This window comes from Passer domesticus, chromosome 6 (genome assembly GCF_036417665.1).
Source record: "Passer domesticus isolate bPasDom1 chromosome 6, bPasDom1.hap1, whole genome shotgun sequence".
Taxonomy (NCBI): Eukaryota; Metazoa; Chordata; class Aves; order Passeriformes; family Passeridae; genus Passer; species Passer domesticus.
In genome coordinates, this window is record NC_087479.1 from 51,236,484 (window position 1) to 51,259,697 (window position 23,214).

At 40.5% G+C, this 23,214-nt stretch overlaps 1 protein-coding gene across 1 annotated transcript in view; it reads right to left on the reverse strand.

Moving 5' to 3' along the window:
* LOC135303514 (uncharacterized) overlaps nucleotides 1-22,791 on the reverse strand; it is a 265,282-nt gene extending 242,491 nt beyond the window's left edge. The window contains exon 1 of the mRNA XM_064425428.1: nucleotides 22,568-22,791. Coding sequence (XP_064281498.1) covers nucleotides 22,568-22,731 — 164 coding nt within the window. The 5' untranslated portion in view covers nucleotides 22,732-22,791. The remainder of the gene's footprint in view (nucleotides 1-22,567) is intronic.
* Nucleotides 22,792-23,214: the final 423 nt, after the last annotated feature.

Genomic DNA, 23,214 nt, shown 5'->3' on the forward strand with positions numbered 1-23,214 from the left:
TGTGCTCTGTAAAATCTTTTTAATGTTTCTATGTGCCCTGCATGTATCTCTCACTTAAAAAAAAAGTAAAAATTCGAGAACATTTTCAGAACTTAAACACAGCACCAAAAAAGAAAGTAACATAAATTGCCTCTTTTTTGATAAATTTATACCCATGTGTTTATTCCTTATTCTTCATCCTTAGGGAAGTAAAGGAAACATCCATGGCTTACATGATGTGTCAACAGAAAAACAAGCAAAAAAAGATTTTTAAAGAACAAGAAGAGGCTCATGACTTCAACAGGACAAAAATTTTCAGTGTGTCCCCATTCTTCAGGTTTCCTCTCAATCTTTCTCCCTGAAAACATCTGAGGTTGTCTATAATCTCTGCTCTCACAGGGAGAAATTACAAAAAATGAGGTATGCCCATCATTTCAAAAAGGATGAGGGTATTAAGCCAAATTGAATATATATCCATATATTCTAAAACTTTTGGATCTCTGGTCTCCCTTTCTGCAAAGGCCAAGGGCTTTCCCCCTCTTCTAGCCCCCTTCTTAGAAAAGGGGACACTGGAAATGATCCAGTATAATCCTCCCTCTCTCCCAGGATGAGGTCAAATTTTTCCCTCTGCCTCATTGTACTGCCCTTTGTCTCTCAGTTGTTTTCCTTTCTTACCCCTGGAAAGGCATCTGGAAGTTAAATATTGGGAAGAAGAAATGCACTGTTAGTAAATTGGTAAGGAAATAACACTCATGCTTTTTCATGATTGTACTCACTCTAATGGCTTACAGCAGGTGCCACTGCCATGTACCACTCATTCCCACTTCCATCCAAAGTACTATGAGTGCTTTTGAAAAAAAAAAAATACACTTAATTCATTAAATAACTTTCTATATTTCTGGGCATTTAGCCTAACCAGCCCTTAGTGTTATTGCAATACAAGTAATAAATAATAATTCCCTCTCCGCTGACTAAAATAATAATTGTTCCCATTTCACAGGTTAAAAAAAGATTTCCCAGATTCCCCAGAAACTCTCCTTGAGCCTGTCAAGTGCCACTGCCACAAGATCCCTTTACTTCTTTTTAAGGCATCAGGTGACTTCCCTAATTCCATTAGAAATAGGGCATGGTGCAGAATGGAGCCACAGGGGGGAAAAAAAAAAAAAAAACCAGGCAGATTTCCAGAAGACTCTGTTCCTAGGTGCTCTTTGACTGGACCAGCAATTGCAGGGAATGCTTCTAAGGTTGCACATCTGATACTTGGAGCAGAAGGCCAGAATCTCCCTTGTAGGTCAGAATCTCCTCCACTTTTGGGAAATTAAAAGATGTGGAAGTAGGCGCACTGGGGGACACCCATAACCTACAAGTTTTTAGGTTGAAATAACAGTTTGGGGACCAAGCCTACATGTTTGACCTTCTTCACTGCAGAGGCAGTGACCTTCACCAGCAGGCTGGTGATCTTCACCAGCAGAGGCAGGTGTGGAGCAACCCAAACCTATTTCCCTGTAAAAATGCAGTTTAAGTCAATGGAGATTCAGAGAACCTTGGATGTCAGAGAAGCTGGGAGCCAGCATTAGGGAGCAGGTAAACCACAGCCAGAAGACAATGCTGTATGGAAGAGGGTTACAGTACCCTTAAATAACACCTTTCAAAGGCACTTTGAATTTATACGTACTAAGTCAAGTTGAAAAAAATTTGAAATGCATCAGATTTAGCACATGATGTAGTGCATTTTGAGTTAACCTCATCAGTGCAAAAAATGAGCCCAGCCATAGTGCCAGTGTGACATATCCCTCAGAGACAGAACAGAACATGCTGGGAACATCTTGTCTCAGCACACAGACAAGGGAATGCCATACATCCCAGGCACAGCTTTGGCCACATCCCCAGCACATTGCACAGGCTCTGTACTCCTCTGCTCTGCATTCACCATCCCTCACCTGTTTCAGCCTGGTGCTTGAGATGCAAGCAGCAACACTGTCTCATTGAAATGGCTCTGCCAGGCTCACAATGGCAGAAGGCAACTGCACCCTTCAAACCTGTGCCCAAGTGTGTTATGTCCCAAAGTAGTGCTATTCCCAGCAAGATCCCCAAACACAGCAAGCAGAGCATGCTCCAAACACAACCCTGGCCTGCATCCCCACCTCCCTCATCAACAAGAGTTGAGGGATACAAAACTGTAGACAGTGAGTATTTTGAGAAAATGCCTAATGGAAGTTACCCAGGGAGGTGGATCTGACTTTATAACAAAGAGACATGCACCAATTTGAGTTTGAGTCCAATTCCCAGAATGGCATTATCCGTGTAGTGTTAATTCTTTATTATTCAAAAGATTGCTAACTGTTCATATCTGCACAAATGTGTTCATGCTTCATTCATTCCAAGTCAATAATAATGGATTCTTACTATTGATTATACATGAGCCTTTTTGTCCCATCATAATGAAATTTTAATGTTGATGGTCCCCAAACTATTATTTCAACCTAATAACAGTGAGGCTTGACAATTACCTCGCTCTGTGAATTGCAGATAGAACTAATAAGGTCATTCTTAATAACTTTTTGTTTACCTGACATTTGGTAATTTTATAGTTATTATGTATTATTTTAAAGTCAGAGGAGTGTTTTGCAAAGAAATGTTGTCTCCCCGTGGATTAAAATACAATTCTGCCAGGAGAAAGCCTTTCCCTTGCCTGCTCCCTGACCTACAGTGAGGCACTTGCTGCAATTCACCTGAAGCCCAAGGCAGAGAAGCAGTTCCGTGGCTGCAGTTCAAAAACGTGATAGTAAAAGAGAAAAGGAAAATGCAAGAAGCTTAACATTTTAGAAAAATCAGTAAGGAAAAAACTTAATCTAAGAAATGACAAGGGTAGGCCATCTAGTGACAAAGTATTAGCCAGATTTAGTGAGCTGGACAGCTTTCCAGTCGCAGCACTGGTGTGGGACTGTCTTCAGGAGATTTCTCCCCTTTCCTGGGATAACCACGTATCCCTCATCACAAGCATACCATAGCCAGGGAGCAGAGATTTTTGTTCCCAGATTTTTTCCCCTCTGGCACAGCTCAGGGCCCTGCCTGTCCCCTCACCCCATCCCTGCCCTGCTAACAGGAAGCACCACTGCCATCACACCCCCTCCTCCTACAGCAGCACAAGGATCTCAAAACCAAATTCTTGCTCCCTCAGAGCACACCTTTCCCTCCCAAACCAGGCTGTTTCCAGCACTTTTAACCTTTTGAGTGGCTGCGGAAGTGCTGTCAGCCACATGCTGTGCCCAAGGTGCCCTCCCCAAGGCACCAACAGCTTGTGTGTCTCCACAGAACCTTCCAGAGCAGGGCAGACCCTTCAAGGCAGCCCAGGAAGTAGCTGCCAGGCCCCAAAACCAGTGTTTCACACCCAAAAAGGAAAAATATTGGCCCTGGGAGTACATTTGGTGAGGGAATGTGGGAGTGACTAGCAGAAAGGAAACCACTCAAAGGTTTCAGCAGCAGCTCTATCCTGGGCAAATGACCACCAGCCTGTGGGGGAAAGAGAGAGAAGAGAAACAGCAGCTACAGGAGGGCTCCCAGTCCAGCCAGGCACAGAAAGAGCAAACAAACAAATGGGAGTTAAAGGGATGTTACTGGAGTAAATCCACGTGCAAGCACTCTCAATTTTAGTAGTTTAACTATGTGTTTAAGCACAGTAACAACCTGAGCTGAGGTACACTCCCAGGACTGGGTCTCCACACACCACACCCCTCTGGTCAGACACATCCAAAACTTGGTATTTTGCTACCAAAAATCCCCCACACTCATGGGTACAGCCCTGCCTGTGAAGCAAGGACAAAGTCCTTAAGGATATTTCAGTTTAGGAAATATGTTTAATGAAGCAGCCTTTTCTACTTGTCCCTCTGCTGATGGCAGGTTGGCTAAATCAAGAAATGTAGCTATAAAATCATTTGGGGAATGGTGAAGGGTTCTGGTGAGAAAGCTGACAGACAGAATTCCCCAATTCCCTGCATTTTTCAAGGAAGTGGCCACACCTACTTGAAGGAAGCAGCTGCCTGCCCTCTTCACCATGGCAGTGGCAGAATTAGCTGGCCTTACCCTGAGGCTCAAGATCAACAAAGGAGAAGGAGCATTAACACTTTGAATACATACAATTTCCACAGCAGGAAAAAGAAGAAAAGAAAAAAGGAACTGTAATCATCAGAAAAGATATATCAAGGCTAAGACCACTTTTTGTTGTCCAGTCTCTTGCATGCCATTTCTTGATTAGCTTTTCTAGTACTATTAAGATCCAGAATACAACAGGGATGCAAATGCTGGGAATAGCTATTGGCAGTCATTACAACCCGCTTCCAATTACTACATTCCCCAGACATATTGAAATAGTCTGGGTTTGGTTTAAAGGAACATTCAGTTCAAGGCAGGCAATTTTACATGGTTAAAGAAGAATTTCAGAAGGGAAAAAGCAAGTATTGAGTCTGTCCTTGAGCTCACTGGGCAGTTGCATCCTCTTCCACTGCTTCAACATGTGGCACTGGTTATTAAAATGACAAGGCAGGGGTTACTTTTCCCCAGACTCTGTATTTTTTCATTGCTTTATTTTCCAATGTCTCCTTCACACTTCTTTCATTGAAGTGTTTGAAACCTAGGCAGTAACCACTGCGAGGAAGCTGCACCCACCACTATATTCTGAAATTCCTACCAAAGAATTTTTAGGTTCCTTGGCTAAAAATTTGCAGGAAATACTTAGAACTGAGAAAAAACATCCACACATTTTAATATGTCTAATGTAAATCTACTTTTTCTGTTAATTAAAATGTTCATGGCTTCAAAAATGCTTCTTTTCCACTCCCTGGAGAACAAAACAAATGTGTTTATCTTTCCACAACAGAAACTTAAAGGCTTTTCCAGAAGAACAACCCTGATGCTATGATGAGCCTTGATTTTGCAGGAAGCCTCAGTTCTGCTCTAGCAGTTGCAAAGTTGCAGCTGCTCAAGCACTGGCGCTTGCCTTGCTGGAAAGACTGCACAGAACCTTTGCACCCAGTTTTCCAAGCATGCCAAGGGAAGAAAGTCACACAGGTGCTCTCCTGGGACAGAAATCCACACACATCTTGCAAATAAAGGATTGGAAAAAAAACCAAAACCAAAACAGTTTAAATTTCAAGCCTCCCTTTTATTTTCTAATTTAGAGAAAGCTGTCCAAAGCTCTTATTTTCAGGCTTTATAGAGCCTTTTTGCTGTTGCTGTCTACAAACTTTCCCCAGGTCTAGCATTCCTAAGACTGTCAACAAGAATTTAATGACACTATACTGTTCAAAATTACCCAAGACTTGTCTCAAAAATGACATGAGGGTTCTTAAAGACAACAGACATAGCCTCATTTTCTGATGCTGATGCTGCAGATCAGTACAAGAAAGGAGAAATAACCTTCCTACATATGTAAATTAGTGTTATATTTCTGATTTCCCCACCTCTCCAACTCATTTCTTCTCATGCTCATGAATAACACAGGTTTTGCCATTGCTGTTCATTCTGTGTTCAGGGCAAGAACGGAAAGGAAGCAGAAGTCTCCCAAAAATGAACTCAAGAGCTCCTGGTTTCCAAAGAGAAGAATGCAAACTTTATTGCTAAAAAAAATCCCTGAAAACAAACAACGAAAACCCAAACAAAAGCAAAATGAAAAACAAAGAAACCCAAACTAACACAAACAAATGCAAAAAAACACGCAAAGGAAAAAATAAAAGCAAACAGAATAAAACAAAGCAAGCCCTCACACCACACAGCAGAAACATTAAGTTTGTTAAGAAGCAGGAAATCAGAGTTTGCCATACAGGAAATACTTCACTGTTCATGAAAAAAAAAATTTCTTTCAATTTCTTTCACATTTCTCAAAAACATAAATAATTTTTTTTTTAAAAGCTTGCTGAATGCTACTCTCACTACAATCTGTGAAAGCTGTAACAGACACAAATTTTAGATAGGTCTTTATATATGTGCAACATCACAGACAAAAGAATTACAAAAATCCCTCAAGCCATGGATTGGTGTCCAGATTTTTAACCCTTTCTTCCTAATGTTTTTGGAAGATATGAACTAAAAGATTATTTTTTCTTGTTTAAAAGATGTTTGCAATAAATTTCAGAGCTTCCAGGAGAATCATTTCATGCAGATACTGAGACTGCATTTACAATATGTGAGAGATCAATATTAAATAAAAGTCAAATCAGAGCTGGTTAATTATTACCATTGGCAGAACAAATGGAAAGGAAGAGGAAACACCACCATTCAACCAATACCATGCAAGAGCAAAAATCACTTCCAGCAGCAACCATTAAACATGCAGTGGACAAGATATGCACACATAGCTCAGTGCTTGTAGAAACAGAGTCCAGCACATCAAACCTGCTCCCACTGTAATGACAGTAAAGTGCCTCAGCCACTGTCTAATCAATAACTCTGCTCTCCAACAAGCACACTCTGCTAAAGCAGACTTCTTGGAAATAAATACATGCTTCATACATTGCATTAGGGGTAAATACAACCACCTTAATAAACACACTCATTCCCTCTTTAAAGACAAAATGGAATAAGAAAAAAAAAGGCACTCATCAAACTCAGGAGAACAAGTTTCCTCCACAGCATTTGCACTGGGGGAAGTCTGCTGTTTCTCCTATTAGAGAGTCCCTAATTAAAGGCTCACACATGCCTACGTCAAATTAACAAGGTACATTTTGCTTCTCCTAAAAGCTGTCCAAAGTTTCACCTATGTGAAAAACTCTCGCTTTGCTGATTGCATGGGTTTTGCAAAAATGAGAAAATTGTCTTAGGCTTGGGTAGAAGCCCAACCTGGGAGAGGGATGAGCACCACCCACTGCCTGCCCTTTGTCTGCTCACGCTCCATCCTCTCCTCGCTTTGCAACCTCTGCTCTAACAACCTCCAAACACTGCAAAAATGTCATTGGAATATCCACAGCTCCTTTAAAGACACAAGATTCTTGTCACCTCCTGCATTTTTGGGGAAATACACATGCTCATATGCAAAAAAATAAATTAAAAAATATTGGGGATTAGCACTGAGAAATTCTGACAGTAGTGGTGCTAAGAGAAACCAGAGCTCAAATTTCAGCTGGCCTTCTGCAGCACAGTTCTTAAGGACCTCAGGTTTTAGCCTCACAGCAAGACTGTCCATTAATTTACTTTACAGTTGGCCCATAACACTATATTTTAGTCATTTATATAGCACTTTGAGCAAAGTATCGGGAAAGGATAATAGAAGGACAGAGCAATAAAATGAAGTATAACAATTAGCAATGTCAAAAATGGTGAGCCAATGACTGGTGGCCCTGAGGTATGACAAAATATTAAGCTGACATGAAAAACCATCAAATCTATGGATAAAATACTGTTAAGAAGTTGGCATAAGAGTCATTAAAACAAAAAATTAAGGCACAAAGAGTAACAGATTAATGAAAGGAGAAAGATCCAAATGATTGGGTTAAAAATATGGTAAGTAATTTGCAAGTAGCAGTCAAAGAAATTTGAAAAAAAAAAAGAAAAAATAAAAGAAAAGATCCCAGGGTGAAGAATAAGAAAATATGTTACAGTTTGGACAGTTCTTTAGACAGAAAATCAGAAATTGTCATGAAGCTATAAAGATTATTTTTTTAGGAGTGTCTTAGGGCTCAGACAACACATTGGATGTTCATCTTCAAGACCTGCCACAGACTTGCATAACCATGATCACATCACACTCTTGAGATGTTAATACTTCCATTCCAATTGACATTTAGATCACAAGACAGCTCTGGATACTACCACAGCAGCAACTGTAGCACAAGCCTCATTTTAGGTGGGACAGTTTTGGAGCAAATACCTAGAGGCTCCCTGAAAAGTGAGAGGGATTTGAAACATGTGAAGGAAAGAGGGAACATTAAATAAATGGATTAGTTTAAAGATGGCTGAGGAAATGTGTGTATGAATTGCAATAGAAATAACACTGATTTAAGATAAAAAAATCAGGCACTGACTTTCCAAAAGCGAGCAACAGACCCATGTGAACTAATAAGACAGTTGTTGTATGGCATTCCCTCCAAGTGAAATTCTACCAGACTTTTGTTTCCTTGGAAGCTACTTTAAGATAAGGCAAAGTTTGAAACTTGCCTGTGGTGTTTTATTTATGGAGACATACCCTTAACAAGAACTGACAGGTTACAAAGATGCACATCTTCATCCCTTGACTCCTACCTGAGCATCAGCTCCACCAGCCTGCAAAGTTTAAAGAATCCTCCCTCCTCTCTCACAGGTCTATCCCTCAGTTCAACAACAAGCAGGCTTGCCATTTTAATACATTTTATGAACTTTAGCAAGTGCATTCTTTAAGTCTGGACAAATCCACCTCCACTCAGCACACTATTACCATGGCCCTGCTTGCTGTTAAAGCCTTGCTAGCTATTAAAGAAGACACTAAGAAAAAAAAATCACTAAGGTGGCTCAGGAAGAACAGGTATCAAGCTGCCTGTATTACTTCCAAACTGGCTGACAGTGTTATTTGCCAGCACAAATTATCTCTAAGTAGTTCTCCACATCTGCAATTTTTAGTACCCACTTTTCCCCCCGCCCCTTCATCCTTATTCCCATTAGGAATAGCCCAGATTCTTTAACTGACAAGAGACTGCCCACAGTTTGACATTTTTATGTTAAACTAACAGTCACATTACTTTTTCATTTTTAAAAGGTACTATTCTTGATCAGCGCCAACACACATATTATTGAGTGCCTTTCAAGGATGGCATTTAAATATTGCTAATGGAATTTCTTTGTAATCAGTCCCAGAGAGTTTAACTCTATCACAAAGCAAAGCCTTCCTAGCATCTGCCATCGACTCAAATAACAGAAGATTCATAGCTAACTCTCACTTCAGTTTTTTGTAAACATGATAAAACAAGAAAGTGACTTTTCAAAAGAAAGCTTGTGAGTGGTGCTCTGGTAAATCTCATCTGGATATGAGCAGTGTTTGAGGAACCTCTGAAGCCTTTCCTGAACATGGTAATTAAAATAAAAATTATGCAAGGAACTCAAACCCATTTAGAATTCTCATCTGTTGTCAGACTCTTTCCTTTGTTGACAGTGACAACTCTATTATTAACCTTGCAACAAATTCACACTGCAGCACTAACAAAAGTGGGTTTCAGGCTTATATTCTTTTCCTCTCACTTTTCAAAAATAATCTTCTTATTAGCCACTCTTGAAGACAGCATTTTTTTGAAATACATTCTGGACAAGGACAGGTTGGTGGGTTTATTGTAGAAAAGAGCCAACCCTCTTCTCTTAATCTGCTTTTACTCAAGAAGAGATGAATAGTGTTTTAACACTTCAAGAATCTGTCGGCCTAGTTTGCAAAAAGTAGGAAACCACTGGCTTCATTTGGGGTAACATTACTCCAGGGGTCACAGAGCAGTGTAACAAGGTTGGCTGTAGCCTCTTCAAAGAAGGAATTCAACATTTCCCAGCTTAATTCCTTCATACATTTCGTAGCCTATCACCTTGAATGAATACATAAAGAGTTGGACCCTCTCTCCACCTGTGCAACAGAGAGAAGATCTGCTGCCAGCGCAAAACGCAAGTTTTAAATCCAGGGAAAATTTATACATTAATTTTTTTTCTTTCCCCCCAGTATTTTTTGCATGAAAGCCAATCTGCCTTACAAAGAAGTTCTCATGCTGTGATTATGAGACCTATCTTCGAAGTCTGAGCTCACCCTCCAGACAAGCCAGATGAGCTGTCTCTGTCCATGGCTCACATCAACTACACGAGGGAAAGGAGAGGAAACTCTAGAAATCTTCTTACAATGTCTTACAAGCTGTGCTGGCCTGACAACCCCCAGCCCTCAGCAGAAGGTGTCTCAGCCAACCCAAGAGCAGTGTTTGGTTTTGATGGGGTTTTTTTCTATCTATACTGATGCCTAATCCTCTTTTTCTTATTAACATTATGGGCTCAATAGTGTGATTTGGCAGGGGGGTCTACAGGCCAAAATATCCGTTAAGAGTCCATTGCCTCTTGCTTTCATCAAAAATGGTAATCAGAGAATTATTTAGGTCAAGAGGGACTTGAGAAAATCATCTGGTGCAAATCTCCCAACTTCCCAAATCTCATGTTCATTCAATAATCAGTACAAAAGTAAATAAGTAAAGTAATAACTTTTTTTTCACTTTCATGTGATTAAAATATGTATCCCCTATGCTTTTTTTTATGCCTCTAAGTACTTCTAGTTTTTGAATTATCTGACAGAGTGGGAACTGGTCACTAGGAGCAATCCCTTCCTAAGCATACACACAACAGCCCTGATGAGCCAGACTGCCTCTGTGATGCTTTTACAGCTGTCACTTTTCTCCTCATCGCTGCAGCTACATTTCCCTGCTCTCAATATTGTTGCCTTTTGTTCGACAGGATCTTGCAGGTTTTGCTTCTCAAAGATTACATGAGCCACTGGCAGCACTGCCTGTCATGTCCTTGTGGGTGACAGCAGCACTTATCAAGGCACAAGTCATTGCAGTCCTGTTTTGCGTATCAGGGACTCAGTCCACTGACCATGTCTTCTAATGATTTCACAAGAACCAACTTAAGTCAGTCTCTTCCTTTAGCCAGTGGTTTTTTATGTTCCACAGTCCAGATGCAAAAATTTTCAGGAGTATCAATAAACCAAACCATTAGTCACCCCAAACCCATTCTCCAGGTGAACAAGGCTCTTCTCCCTGTGATTATCTCATGCTGGACATCTCAAACATCCACACTCCATAAGACTTAAATTATATCTTGTCCTTAACCAAGTTTCTCCTACAATAATATTTCCCATTTTGTTTCGATTTTATTGTATGTCCCTGCATTTTACTGTGTGTTCCTCTGTAGAAGTGGGTTTACAGTAGAGTAAGAGTTATGAAAAACTAAAAGAAAGAACACTTAAGTAATTGAATAGCAAACAGCATCAGTCTGGATATATCAATTTATCTAAAAACCTTGTAGGAGAGAAGCAGAGAGCACACAATCAATTCTGTGAGAAAGAGGCAGAGGAATTCAGACACACATCAAGTTAATCATGGGTGAAAATTGCACAGTAAGTTTAAAAAAATTAAATTGTTTTTCACCACAAATGGCCATTTTCAAATTCCTAACTTTTCCTAGTGACCCTAGCTATATGACTTTGAATAATCACACATTCTGATTCTTATAAGTGGGCCTACTCAATTTCTCTATCACGTTATTGTGCAGATAAAAATAAATTTCTTCTATGGATTTTCAAACATCTGAATATTTTTGGTCAGCTTTAAACACCACCATATTCAGGCCTACGGGCCCAAGGAATAAAAAGGACTTAACAAACAACCAAAATCCAGTCTGAGATGTACACAAACAGAGCCCTTGTTAAATACAGGCATGGCATTTCTTTTGTCACATGGCATCACCTCAGTTGAAGAAGGGCAAAAAATTTGCCCAATAGCCCAAAAACAGAGCCTAACTGAAAGGCCACAGAATTCCTGTCGCTACAGAAGTATTAAGAATCTATAGCTAAGCTGCTCCCTGGCTGGCACTGTCACATTAGTTCCAGAAATACTGCCAATATTGTATAACTCCCACAGGAAAACTAATGGAAAGCTATTCAAAATGAGAATCCTTCCTGCAGGTAGGAAGGTATCTCTTCAATGTGAGGGTTAATTGCATCTCAGCTGTAACCTGGAGCACCCTTATTATTTAAGTGTGTGGCCTCCCAGGAGCACAGAAACCATGCTAAGTTAGGGTGCATTTATACTGTGGGAAATGACTGCTAGATGCTAGCATTGAAACTATTGTCCTCTTATTTGTGACACAAGTTTCTCTCTTTTCCAAGCACAAAACACTTGCTCACTCACTGCAGCTCATGTCCTTCCTGCACAATTTTCTCTGAGTTGTGTGGTATTTCAACCACTTAAAAGCAGAAGTTTTACTGCATCTGACAATATCTTAAAAGAATCTCTCTCCTGGAGCCAGGGGCCACATCCTGCTCTCAGTTACATCCAGAGATCATGGTTGCATCAAGTAACTCTAGGTGCACTTGCACAGCTGAGGGCAGAATCTATACTTGGAGGGACCAAACCCACCCAGTATAATGGGCCACCCGTGTTTTAATTACTCCTAATAATTCTTGATTGATTTTTTTTTTACTGATATTAACAGCTGGGGAAGACACATCATGAATGGAAAAGAGGAAGAGTAATGGGAATTGAATGGTAGCCTCCAGCCAGGCAGAGAGAGACCTGTGCAGAGAGATACTTTGGAGACCAGGAAAGCTTGTGGCCAAAGGCAAGCAGTGTCTTTCAACAAAATAATACATAAATTGCAGCAGCCACCACTGAAAGGCATGGGGTCTCCTGCAGGTCCTGGGGAGTCAGCAGCTTCCTCCACCACGTTGGAATGGTCCTTCCTTGCTGTGCCAACAGCAGGGCCTGTAAGGATGAGCCCAACACTCCACAGGGATTTCTACTTTATACATAACACCATCAAAACAGCAGACTGGGAGGGAAACTCTGGTCTGGGTTCTAACTCTAGCCACCCTCTAGAAAGGCAATTTAAGTGAGAACAAAAAGACATGATACTATAAACCTTGCTGGTTGCCAGCTCAGTGAACCAAAGCAAATCTATGTCATAGTAATTATACTTACACTGTAAATCTGGGCAATAGCTCTTCAGGTGGTATAAATTGGCATTAGCTCATTGCAATCAAGGAAGCCTTATTGATTTATGTGAGGTAAGGCTCTTGCATGAATTTTCCATCAGTTACCAACCTAAACCTACCTCCAAACCTGAATCGACCCATAAACAGTGCACTTCTGGAATGTCTATAATTCCTCTCCACTGTGTAATTTTTATTGCTAAGAGCTGAAAGTTTGGCCAATGACATTCATTTTCTGATGACTAAAATCCATGCAAGGTATAGGTGACCATAACTTCAGGTGTCTTCACAACACCAGCCTGAACTGTAACGACAAATTACATTATTTCAGGAAAGGCTGTATCAATGTTTCTGATTTAAATGTTGATTTTTCAGGAGTCTGAAACATATTCATAAGCTTTCCTTGATACTGGAGCTCAACAACAAAGCTGGATTTTTTCTTAGTTGTTTTAAGAAAGCAATGGCTTTCACATGATTCCACCCAAGTAGGCAGTAACCTATCAGAAACACTTCTTTGCTCCTCTACAAATTAGGAACAGCTATTCCATATTCCAAATCTGAACTATTAAGCTCCTGAAACCATGCCAGTGGCATCTCAACATTAAGTCCTCTTAGGCAAAATTTCCCCAGGCTGGCCTCATGAGCCAGAGGCAGGCTTCCAATAATTCCAGTAGCATGTTAGGTATGAAGCCTTCCCAGGCAGCTCGTTTACTGCACACACAGAACTTTTGCATATACCAACAGATTATTTTCTCTCCTAAAAATACATCTTGAAATATTCACTTTAAATACGTACACCACCAGACTGTGTACATGTACCCAGGGCAGAAGACATCTTTCTACTTTAGTGTACCCTGCTAATCACATACCATCTGGTAATATATTATGTATTCAAAGATACACATAATATATCAAAACACATACTGTAGGCATATTATGGTGTGAGGAAAGAAGGAATATATCAGATGTAGTCACACAAGTGTAAATAACTTCTCATCCAAGAGAGCAGAACAGCTTTAAAGTACAATGACATTTTGAAAGATCTGCATTCTATCTAGAAATGAGAAATTTTTAAATGAGCCTGAGCACTCAGTGGTGCATTAATTAAAGACTTCATCTGATATCCATAAAAGTAATTGGAAAGACCTGCTGACTTTACCCATCTCTGAATTGGGCCCAGTAGCGCATTAATTGAGGGCAAGTTTACAACTCCAGCAAACTGAAATTAGTTCTCAGGACAGTAAATCGTGGTTTCATGCATTAAATAGTGATGTGCAGTTAATTTTACTTCTAGAAAGACCTCAGTTTAAAAACATGCATTTCAAAGCTACTCAGTGTTTGATGTTTTAATGCTCAGAAACAGAAAAGCTTTGTTATATTAGTAGATTTCCACTACACCAATGAGCAGCCAGTGGTCTCTTGACAGATAAATGTACGTGCTAAATTATTTTTGTCCACAGCTAAAAAATGAAAAGTAGTACCTGTTGCTTTATTTATTTTAAAAACTTTTATGATTTTTTTTTTTAATCTTTGGGTTTTAAACTCTGTTCTACGGCGACCTAACTCCCATCTCCTTTGATTTTCACACAGGAGCTGGACCCACTCAAACACTTCACCACCACTGCACCTTCTGCTGATCCCACCAGATCTTCATTAATAAGCAAAGGACAGAATTTATTCAGCTGTGTAGGATTTTGTTTTCAATTACATTTTCATTGCCATGTGTTCACCTCGTATTCAAAGAGAAGAACATTTCATGCTTACATGGAAATACAGTATAACAACTTATCAAAGTCACACAGGGCTCCAGTAGCACAAAGCAGAAATCAAGCAATTTGAAGGGATTTTTTTAAGAGAAATAGAGCAACTGATACTGGGATGAGCAACTCTGAGGGCACCTGCAGGAGAAAAGGGAATAGGCAATTTCCCACTGAAATCTCGGCCTTTAGATTTGTTTTTCCTCTGGCACTGCAGATGACTCTGGAGCTCATTGGCACAGATAGCAAAAGAGCCCTGCACAAACTACATTTACTTCTGTAGGGGAGATAGAAGTATGGGCAAAGCCTGAAACACATCAGTAAGTTCAAGTCTCCAGAATCAGTATTGAAGAAGACATGTGCCACACCTGTACCAAACTTTATTTTCCAGGTATTCCCTTTTAAATGTCTTGCTGGAAGAGAGCTTTTTGCCTAACCTAGCTTTTAATTTACCTCCTTGAGATAGTATAGAGAGGGCTGATCTTTAGAGGTGTCTGAACATTCCCAAGAGCTGTGTTTCTTTTCAGATATCTCACTGAATCTGAGCTTCAAGCATCTTAAATCACTGTCACTTCAAACAGTGTATATCTTTTTAATTCCTTTTACATTGCAGCTTATTACTTATAGCAGAGTTTCATTTTATCTTCACACCAACAAACTATGCAAATGCTCTTTTCAATTCCAACATGAAGAGTTAAAAATCACCAGGTAAACCAGCATAATATTTTTGTAGAGCAGCTGGGAGAACAGAGAAGATAAAAAGCACAGCCACGCTGTTTTATTTTGGTGACACAGGGGACTGATACAACTGTACCCATTTATACCTAGACTATTCCTTTTCATGGGTTCAGTTTTAGATAAAATTTGGGTTAGGGAGATGCAGTTGCATTAACTGATGGACCTTTAAAGAATATAATTAATGCCTATTAGCTGTTTGAGGAAGTCACTTTATCCCAGTGCTCATTTCCTTCTCCTCCTTCCCCATTCCATTTGCCTTCTCACCTGTCACCCTCTGTAGATTCAGTTGTTCAGAGACCAAATTTTGATTCCTATATATTCCAGACTTCAGCATCCCTAACTACAAACAAGACACTCCTGCACTCTGCAGGTTGCTGGCTTTCCTGGTAATTACTGTTCCACTGTCATCCCTGAGGGGGAAAAATATCTGCTGTAGCCCCATTACCAGATGTCTTCTGATATTACTGCAACTCCCATCTCCCCCGAGGTGTTCTTGCTACAGTTGACCCTGTATTTTCTGCTATAATTTGTGATCTTTTTCCTATCAAAAAAGATCACAGAAATGTATTTGTACATACAGCTCACTCATCTCTAACCCAGGTCTCTTAACTTGTGCTCAAGCTGCCAGAGTCTGAAGTCTGCTTCTACTCTCCAGACTTCCCTATATCCTTCATTTTTTCCATAAAGCTTTGCCAAAATAAAATTTTCTGCAACTTTTGACTTACTGTCACAGCTTAGAATATTGTGTACAATGAGTTCAGAGCATATGACAGCCTCCCTGGAGCACAGGGGAACTTATATTTCCTTTTATTTCTATTTCTTTCCTCAGCAGCATTCCAGATTCTTCACCCTTAGGGAAAAAAAAAAAAGGCAGCAAACAAAAAATTTGCTACCTTTGATTTGAGGTAAGAAATACATTTAATTTCTTTTTTTTCTTTAAAGTGCTGTTTTCCTTACTTCCATCTTTCTATTATCCTCACAGCTCATTCTTAGAAGACTGCCAGGGTGGTAGGCAGGGAAGGTGGAGTGTGAAACCTGAAAATAGGCCTGCCATGGTAGCACTGCAAGGAGCAGCCATAAGTGCAGGAATGCCAATCACACAGCCTGTTTACAAGGGGCATTTTTAGGGACCTAGGTGTTTGTGTTTTCTACTTGTCAACCAGATTAGAAACAGGTATGTTCCATATTCTAAATGAAATACATCTTTAACTAAGGTCATTCTTTCAGTCCTTGTCCATACTGAGAATCCACACAGGCATCAAGTCCAATTATTCACAATGCAAGATTCCCAAATCTTGCTGGGAAACACTGTACTTTTATTCATAAGTATATTCTAAAGTTACATTATTTAAAGCTCACCCACATCCTACAGAGTGAAAAAACTGTAGCCCAATAGGTAAGTATTCAAAACAGCTCAAATAAAAGATTTACACTAGGAGGTTGTTTCAATACTGAAGGTAAATGCACAGTAGGAATGGAGCTAAACAGGCATACCTAAAAACCAGAAAGAACAAAGATGGTGAAGGTCCCATCTGGTGGAAGAGGCTGCAAATACCTTCACATGTGAGAAAAAGGATATTCACTAAGGGAGGTGCAGCACCTGTGCCTGCTGAACAGGTTCCCCAAATAAGTTGTTGATGCCCAACACCTGGACGTGTTCAAGGCCAGGCTGGATGGAGCTCTAAGGAACCTGCTCTGTTGAAAGGCTGGTGGGAGCAAGATGATATTTAAGGTCCCTTCCAGCCCTGGTCACTCAATGGCTCTATAAAACTGCTTTAGAACTGCAGAATGTCCAGTGCCAGAATGCAGGGAAGTGGTAAGAGAACCATGTCAAATTCTGATGCAGTAAGTTTAAGACATAAGTAAGCCCAATTTTTTGGCTGCAGGATACATTCCCTGCATATAAATTCCTCACTCAGTGCTGGCAGTATGTATTTAGTCCAGTTCTTTGAGAACTCAGTCCCTAATCTGTATGCAGTCTGCTTTTGTTCTGAGCCTTTCTTCATGTTCTCCCTCTCTTCTTAATTAACAGAAAACACTTATGAATATTAAAGAAGAAATTAACAACAGTGTAAATAATTTCTGGATGTTTGTAGATTCCAAATTTAGTTTTTAATTAACCCCCACTGATTTCACAAATCTGTTTAAGAAAAATATATCATTTCAAAATTTCCCTTGTGTTTAAAGAAGGAGAAAGAAATAAGGTAAGACCACAAAGCAGCAGTTTGGCATTGCAGGCACCAGCGTCACATGTTAGTCTGATGCTTCTGGTTTCAGCAGAACAATCCACATGCTGACTCCTTCATCCCACAAGCAAAACACAGGGAATTTGGCCAAACACTGTGCAACTACGATAACACAAGTTCATCTTCTGCAGAGTTAAAAGAAACAAGACTCTTTGAATTCTACTGGATAAAACCAAAACAAGAGAACTGGTCAGCTGTACCCCAGCTGAACCCCAAATTGCAATCACTGACCACACCCAATACCAGATGTGTCTCAGAAAGATGCTAAAAGCCCTGACACAGCTGCCACAGACTCCACCTTTTAACGAGCACACTTCTTTGCCACCCAAGCCCTGTGGCTACAGGGATTTTGGTTTAGTTTGTATCATTCTTTTCACAGAAAACCTATATGCTCTTGCTAGCCATTTTAAACATCCAGTCTTTATAGTTCCTCTGACCAATCTACCCTCCTTCAACTCCTGTCTGCTGGCAAGGGTACACCTAAAAAGGAGGTTCCTCTGGATTGAAGGAAAGGAAATTCCTGACCACTTTTTTTTTTAATGGCTTATTTTTCCAGTGTTTTGGCATTCACATAACCCAAAAGTGCACATGTCATAGTGAATCCCCACCAGCCACACACGCAAGCACCTTTCTATCATACCAATAAGAGTGATTTACCTCTGTCCCTTTAGAATCTTTTGGAAAGGTACAAAAAAGGAGAAATCTCCCACCACTGATCTGTGTGCAGCAAGCTCTGTTGAGCCAGTGGGAGTTCTGCATGTGAGACAACTCAAAGACAGATAGTCCAAGAAATTTAAAGATGCCTTGACAAAGCTTTGAATTTCACTTCCCAGAGCATGCAATGGGGTGGATCCTCTCCCTTGTGCATAACACCCCTTAGCATTGAGTTATCCGTGTTCACTGGGAGGAGAACACGTCCTGGTGCTGCTGAAGGAATTCCTGGCTTTCTCACCAGCACCACTCATCCTCTCTGCCTCCTCACACAGCCACTGTGCACACGTGTGCTGAAGAAATATTCCATTCAGCACTCGGCCTGAAAGCTGCACAACAGGCAGGAGTCTCTAAAATGGCAATCACAGAGGCACCTTCAGACTGACGAATGCTGATGGGTCTTGTTACCTCTGCAACAGCTGAGTGGTAGTAAATTCATGAAAAGATGACACATAAAAAAAGATATAGCTGAAATACTCCATGTACAAATGTTGACATCTTATTTAGAAAAGAAATTTCAAGAAAAACCCAATATAAGAGTGCTGAGTCTATACAAGCACTTCCACCCACATTAAATGTGTTTTATAAAAAGGAGCAAAAGGTATTTGTTTTACCCCACCTCTTGCTTTTAAGTTTTTAATTCCTTTTATCCTAATAGAGCAGTTACATAGCAGCATTAAAACATCATGCACTTTAACAAGAAAGTGGATTGACTGCACAGCTGCCAATACAGAGACACAAATCAACAGAACCTACGGCAGCTAGGATACATAGAAGTGCTCTGCCTCTCCACCAGGAGAAGCAAAACACTGGAGGTGAGAAAGCAACCAGAAGCTGCAGAAATAGTGCCCTCAGCACAGCAGAGTACACTGAAGTAGTTTTCCAGAGAAGGAGCTGGGAGCAAAGAGCTCGGTAGCACATTTGAGGAAGAAATGCATGAAAAGACTAAATCCCTACAAAGACAGCATCCAGTGAGAAGCACAAAGCTCCATGGCAAGTGTCCCCAGAGAATTCCCACCCTCACAAATTCTATCTTGCTCTGTGTGTGAGCAATGCTGTGAGCCCATGTCCTCACACCCAAACTGAACAGGGGCACAAGGGAACAGGTTCCCATGGGAATTTACCTCCATCCAATACTTGAACACACCAGAGGGACCCCAGCCCCCCCTCCACAACAGAGGAGCAAAGCAAGAGCTAGGCCTGGAAGATGGCATGCTCTTATCTCTACGCATCACAGCATTTATCAGCCTGCCAAACATGCTCCATCAATGGAGGAAACACCTTCTCTCATACTGAAAAGGTGATCAAAATGCGACCAAAGAGAGTCACCTAAACACAAGCATCACATTCCCAGAGCGTGCAAATTTGCCATTTTCTTTGGGATTCACTGGCAGCAGCTACAAGTCTGGTCCAGGAAAGTAACACAACCTCTCTTGTGCCAGCAGAGCAGGCCAAGGAGAGACTAGGAAGGCAGTCATACACTTTGATTTGTTCTCATGCACAAATGGCCTCATCAATGGCTCTGCCCTGCCTTAGATTTGGCAACAGCTCCTGTGCCCCCTCAGGAGTTGGGGAGACAGTGAAAACTCAGTGCCAGGTGCTCAGTAAAACAAACCAAGCTGCAGCCAGATAAGAGAAGCAAGTACAGTAAGTCACCTTCCCAGGCAAGCTGGCTTTCATGCTAGCTAGGCCATTAGCAATCTCCAATCCCTACACATCAGAAGTTAATCCTGCCTCAGGCAGCACTAACTTACACTTTAGCTCTTTAATGTAACAGCCGCAGTGCTGGAAAAGAGTCATCTGCTACAAATATTTTCCCACATGACTCCCCTCACTTCCCCAATTACTGCATTTCCTATTCTCTTTTGAAGGCATCTTTTAGATGTACCTTCACCTTGCTAGGCTGGGATTATCACAGCAGTATCCCACGAAGGTGTCTTCATCCTGTGCACAGTAACTTCGAGCCTGGTTTTGTGCCATCTCCAACAACGCCCACTCAGGGCACAGGGAAAGGGTGATGGGGCACACAGCCAAGGCTGCTGCCCACCAAACTGCAAAAACTTGGAATATTCCTGTGAGAAGCCCTCCCACACAGTTTGCTGCTGGCACTGGGGTCATCCTAGAGGTGCTACGTATTTGTGAAAACATGCACAGATCAAAGCATCCTGAATTTCAGGACAAGTAATGATTTATTTAAAAATGCATACTAAATGCCTAATATATAAACTATTTATAAACCAGCAAGGGAGCAGAAGCTTTACTGTTTTACTTGCAAACTCTTCATGCCAAAACTACAAAACAAGTACTTTAAGAACAACATGGATTGATTTCAATTTGTGTATATCGAGCCAGCTTCAATGATTCTGGTTTTATATGCATAAATTCTTCTGTTTATGAATAATAAATACTTTCTCCCCCAGATAATCAGAAAGAGATTCTATATCATTTGCTGTCCTAAAAAAAGTCTATTTCATAAAGATATTATCTTAAAATAGTTAAGCCAACAGTCTTTTTAAATTATATATTTAGATAACACAGAAATATCACAGGGAAAAAAGGCATTTACACAAATTAATGCAAGAGAGTCACTTGAATAAGAAAACCAAAATTGTTGTAAATAGGCTCCTGAAACTGTTTCACAGGAAAGCTGCTAATGAAATCCTTGGAGAGGCCAGACAATCTTTGGTTCAACAATTCAACTTCAGGTTCTTTTTATTTTTTCTGTTCACATTTTCAGATGTTCCCCCAAGGTGCCTGTGCTCTAAAAATACTTTTATGGTAAGACAAGTTCAAACACAACTTTTAAAAAAAATGTATTTTATGTCATTTTGATAGGGTGAGGTTGTCACCTTATTGTTCAGCAATGTTCCTGGCAGATCAACTCTAAAGAGCTAAGTGGATGTTGAGCTGAAACAGAGCTATCTAAGTGAAGGTGAAAAAACCTCTTTGGGTTAAAGCACCTCTTCCTGCTTTTTTTAGGTCTCCTGAACTGCCTCCAGTTGTTAGAGGCCTACAAAATCCTTTTTCCATGTAATCTAACCCCTACCTAAACAGTGTGCCTCCACCAAGGCTGATTCCTGTAAAAAACTCAGGTCCCCTTCCCCCACGTGCTGCTCCCTTTACTTCAAAGCACACAAACCCCAAACTTCGGGTACCAGAGGAGAACAAGGCCACTGGAACACAGAGCCAGGCCAGTACCCTTCCCACCATTACACGTCCAATTGATCCATCAACACAGCTGTGAGTTACTTCATCAGCAAGACCACTCCCCTCAACAGATCACTGCACCTTGATCAACCTAAAGGACGTGATTTCCCCATGGCCTCTGTAATTATGGGGTTTTTTTTAAATGGTCTCATTATGAGCAGATAGGTTGATATTTCAACAGAGCATAACAGAATTAAGCACCTAGCATAACTCTAAACTGTGATCTATGCAGTGCTGAAAGGTAACTCCAGCTCAGCACCATGAGAACAGTCCATCCATCCCACAAAGTGCTCATGGCCTCCATTATCACTGGGATAATCTACGGCACTTTTAGTTTAAGAGTAATGTCCTTGTGTTGATGCCTTGCAATTTGATGGGATTTCCGTTCATTAGTAGCAGTAAAATAACCACTTTTTATTCATTAAATTATTTTAAGTGACAGGAAAAAACCCTTTCTTAAGACAAGCATATGCACAGCTGTGTTTTTTCTCATGCAGTTGGGATCACCCCTCTCAGCACATTAATATTGTATTAGAGAATGTAGATCACTTTTTCATTCTTAATTGGTACTTAAAAATTTCTCTCTAGTGAAAATACTGATTGATTTGGTGTTTAAATGAACTTGTTCATTGCAACTGCAAATATCCTGAATACTAAGTAGTTTAAAATAACTTGTCATAGTAAAAAGATAGATTGACCGTGCTTAGGAAAAAAAAGGGCAATTAAAATTAAAATTCTAACTTCATAGCTACTAAACAAATAACATTATAAAGGAAATCTGGAACAAGCCTGCTGTAGTCATGTTCTATTTTTCTGCACTGCCTGCTTCAAGGAGTAAAAAAATTACAAAACTGCTAGAGAAAGTGATCAGGCTATTAATGACAATGAAGTTTTCATTATATTTGCCTTTTCAGCTCAGAGTCTCTTCAGTTTTCATATTGGAAGTATTTTCTCTATGTCCACAAGGCCTCCTATTTTAGGTGTTCTTCAAAAAAAACAAAGTGCAAGAAGGAAAGTTCAGGAAATTCTGACCTAATTATGTTATCTAGTGCAATTAAAAAAAAAAAAAGAAAATAAGGAAAGTTTGGTATGAGCAATGAGTGAAGAGTTGGTTGCATAAACCTGCAGAGAAACTGGAAAATTCCACATTCTACATTCATCTTGAATTAAATGCACAGAGAAACAGCCCCACGGACTCCATCAAGGCAGGCATTAGAAGAAACAGCCACAAAAATTACCTGTGGTTGATCTTCCCTGGCTGGTAGGGGACTGGGCTCTCTGCAGATGCTGGGGACAGCAGGCGGGCAGGGGTGGAGTTGAAGCCAAGCAGGAAAGTGCCAGCAGCTCCAGGGTTGCAGCGTGGGCTCCTGCTGGACGCTGGCCCATCTCCTGGGCTCTTCATCTCTCCTTCCCACAGCTCTGCTTTGCCCTTAGCTGGGAAGGTCTGAAGCCAAAGACTCGATTGCCCAAAGAGGGTGAAAGCTCATTAACACCTCTTTATAGCCTGGGCAAGGAGCCCAGGGCAACTACCTGCACCTGCTGCAGGCTGAGGGGAAAATGGGCTTCAGCTGGTCCTGCACTCACGTGTGTCCCATAACACCCCACAGGGCTGGGCTGTGGAGATGGAGCAATGCATCTTCATCTAAATATTATCTATTGGCTCAAAAGACAAAGCTTTAATGGAGGTCCTCTGAAGACCGGAGTGAAAATGTAAAAAGCAAGCTCATTAATACACTACAAGATTATGGTCCTTTTTACTTTTGTTCAGTGTAGTCTAATCCAATTTATCTTCTGCATACAGATTTATCACATTATTTGCCCAATAGAAGAATATACAGTCTTTATTTAACAGCACTTGCAGGTTTATTAAAAATTTTGTGTGCCT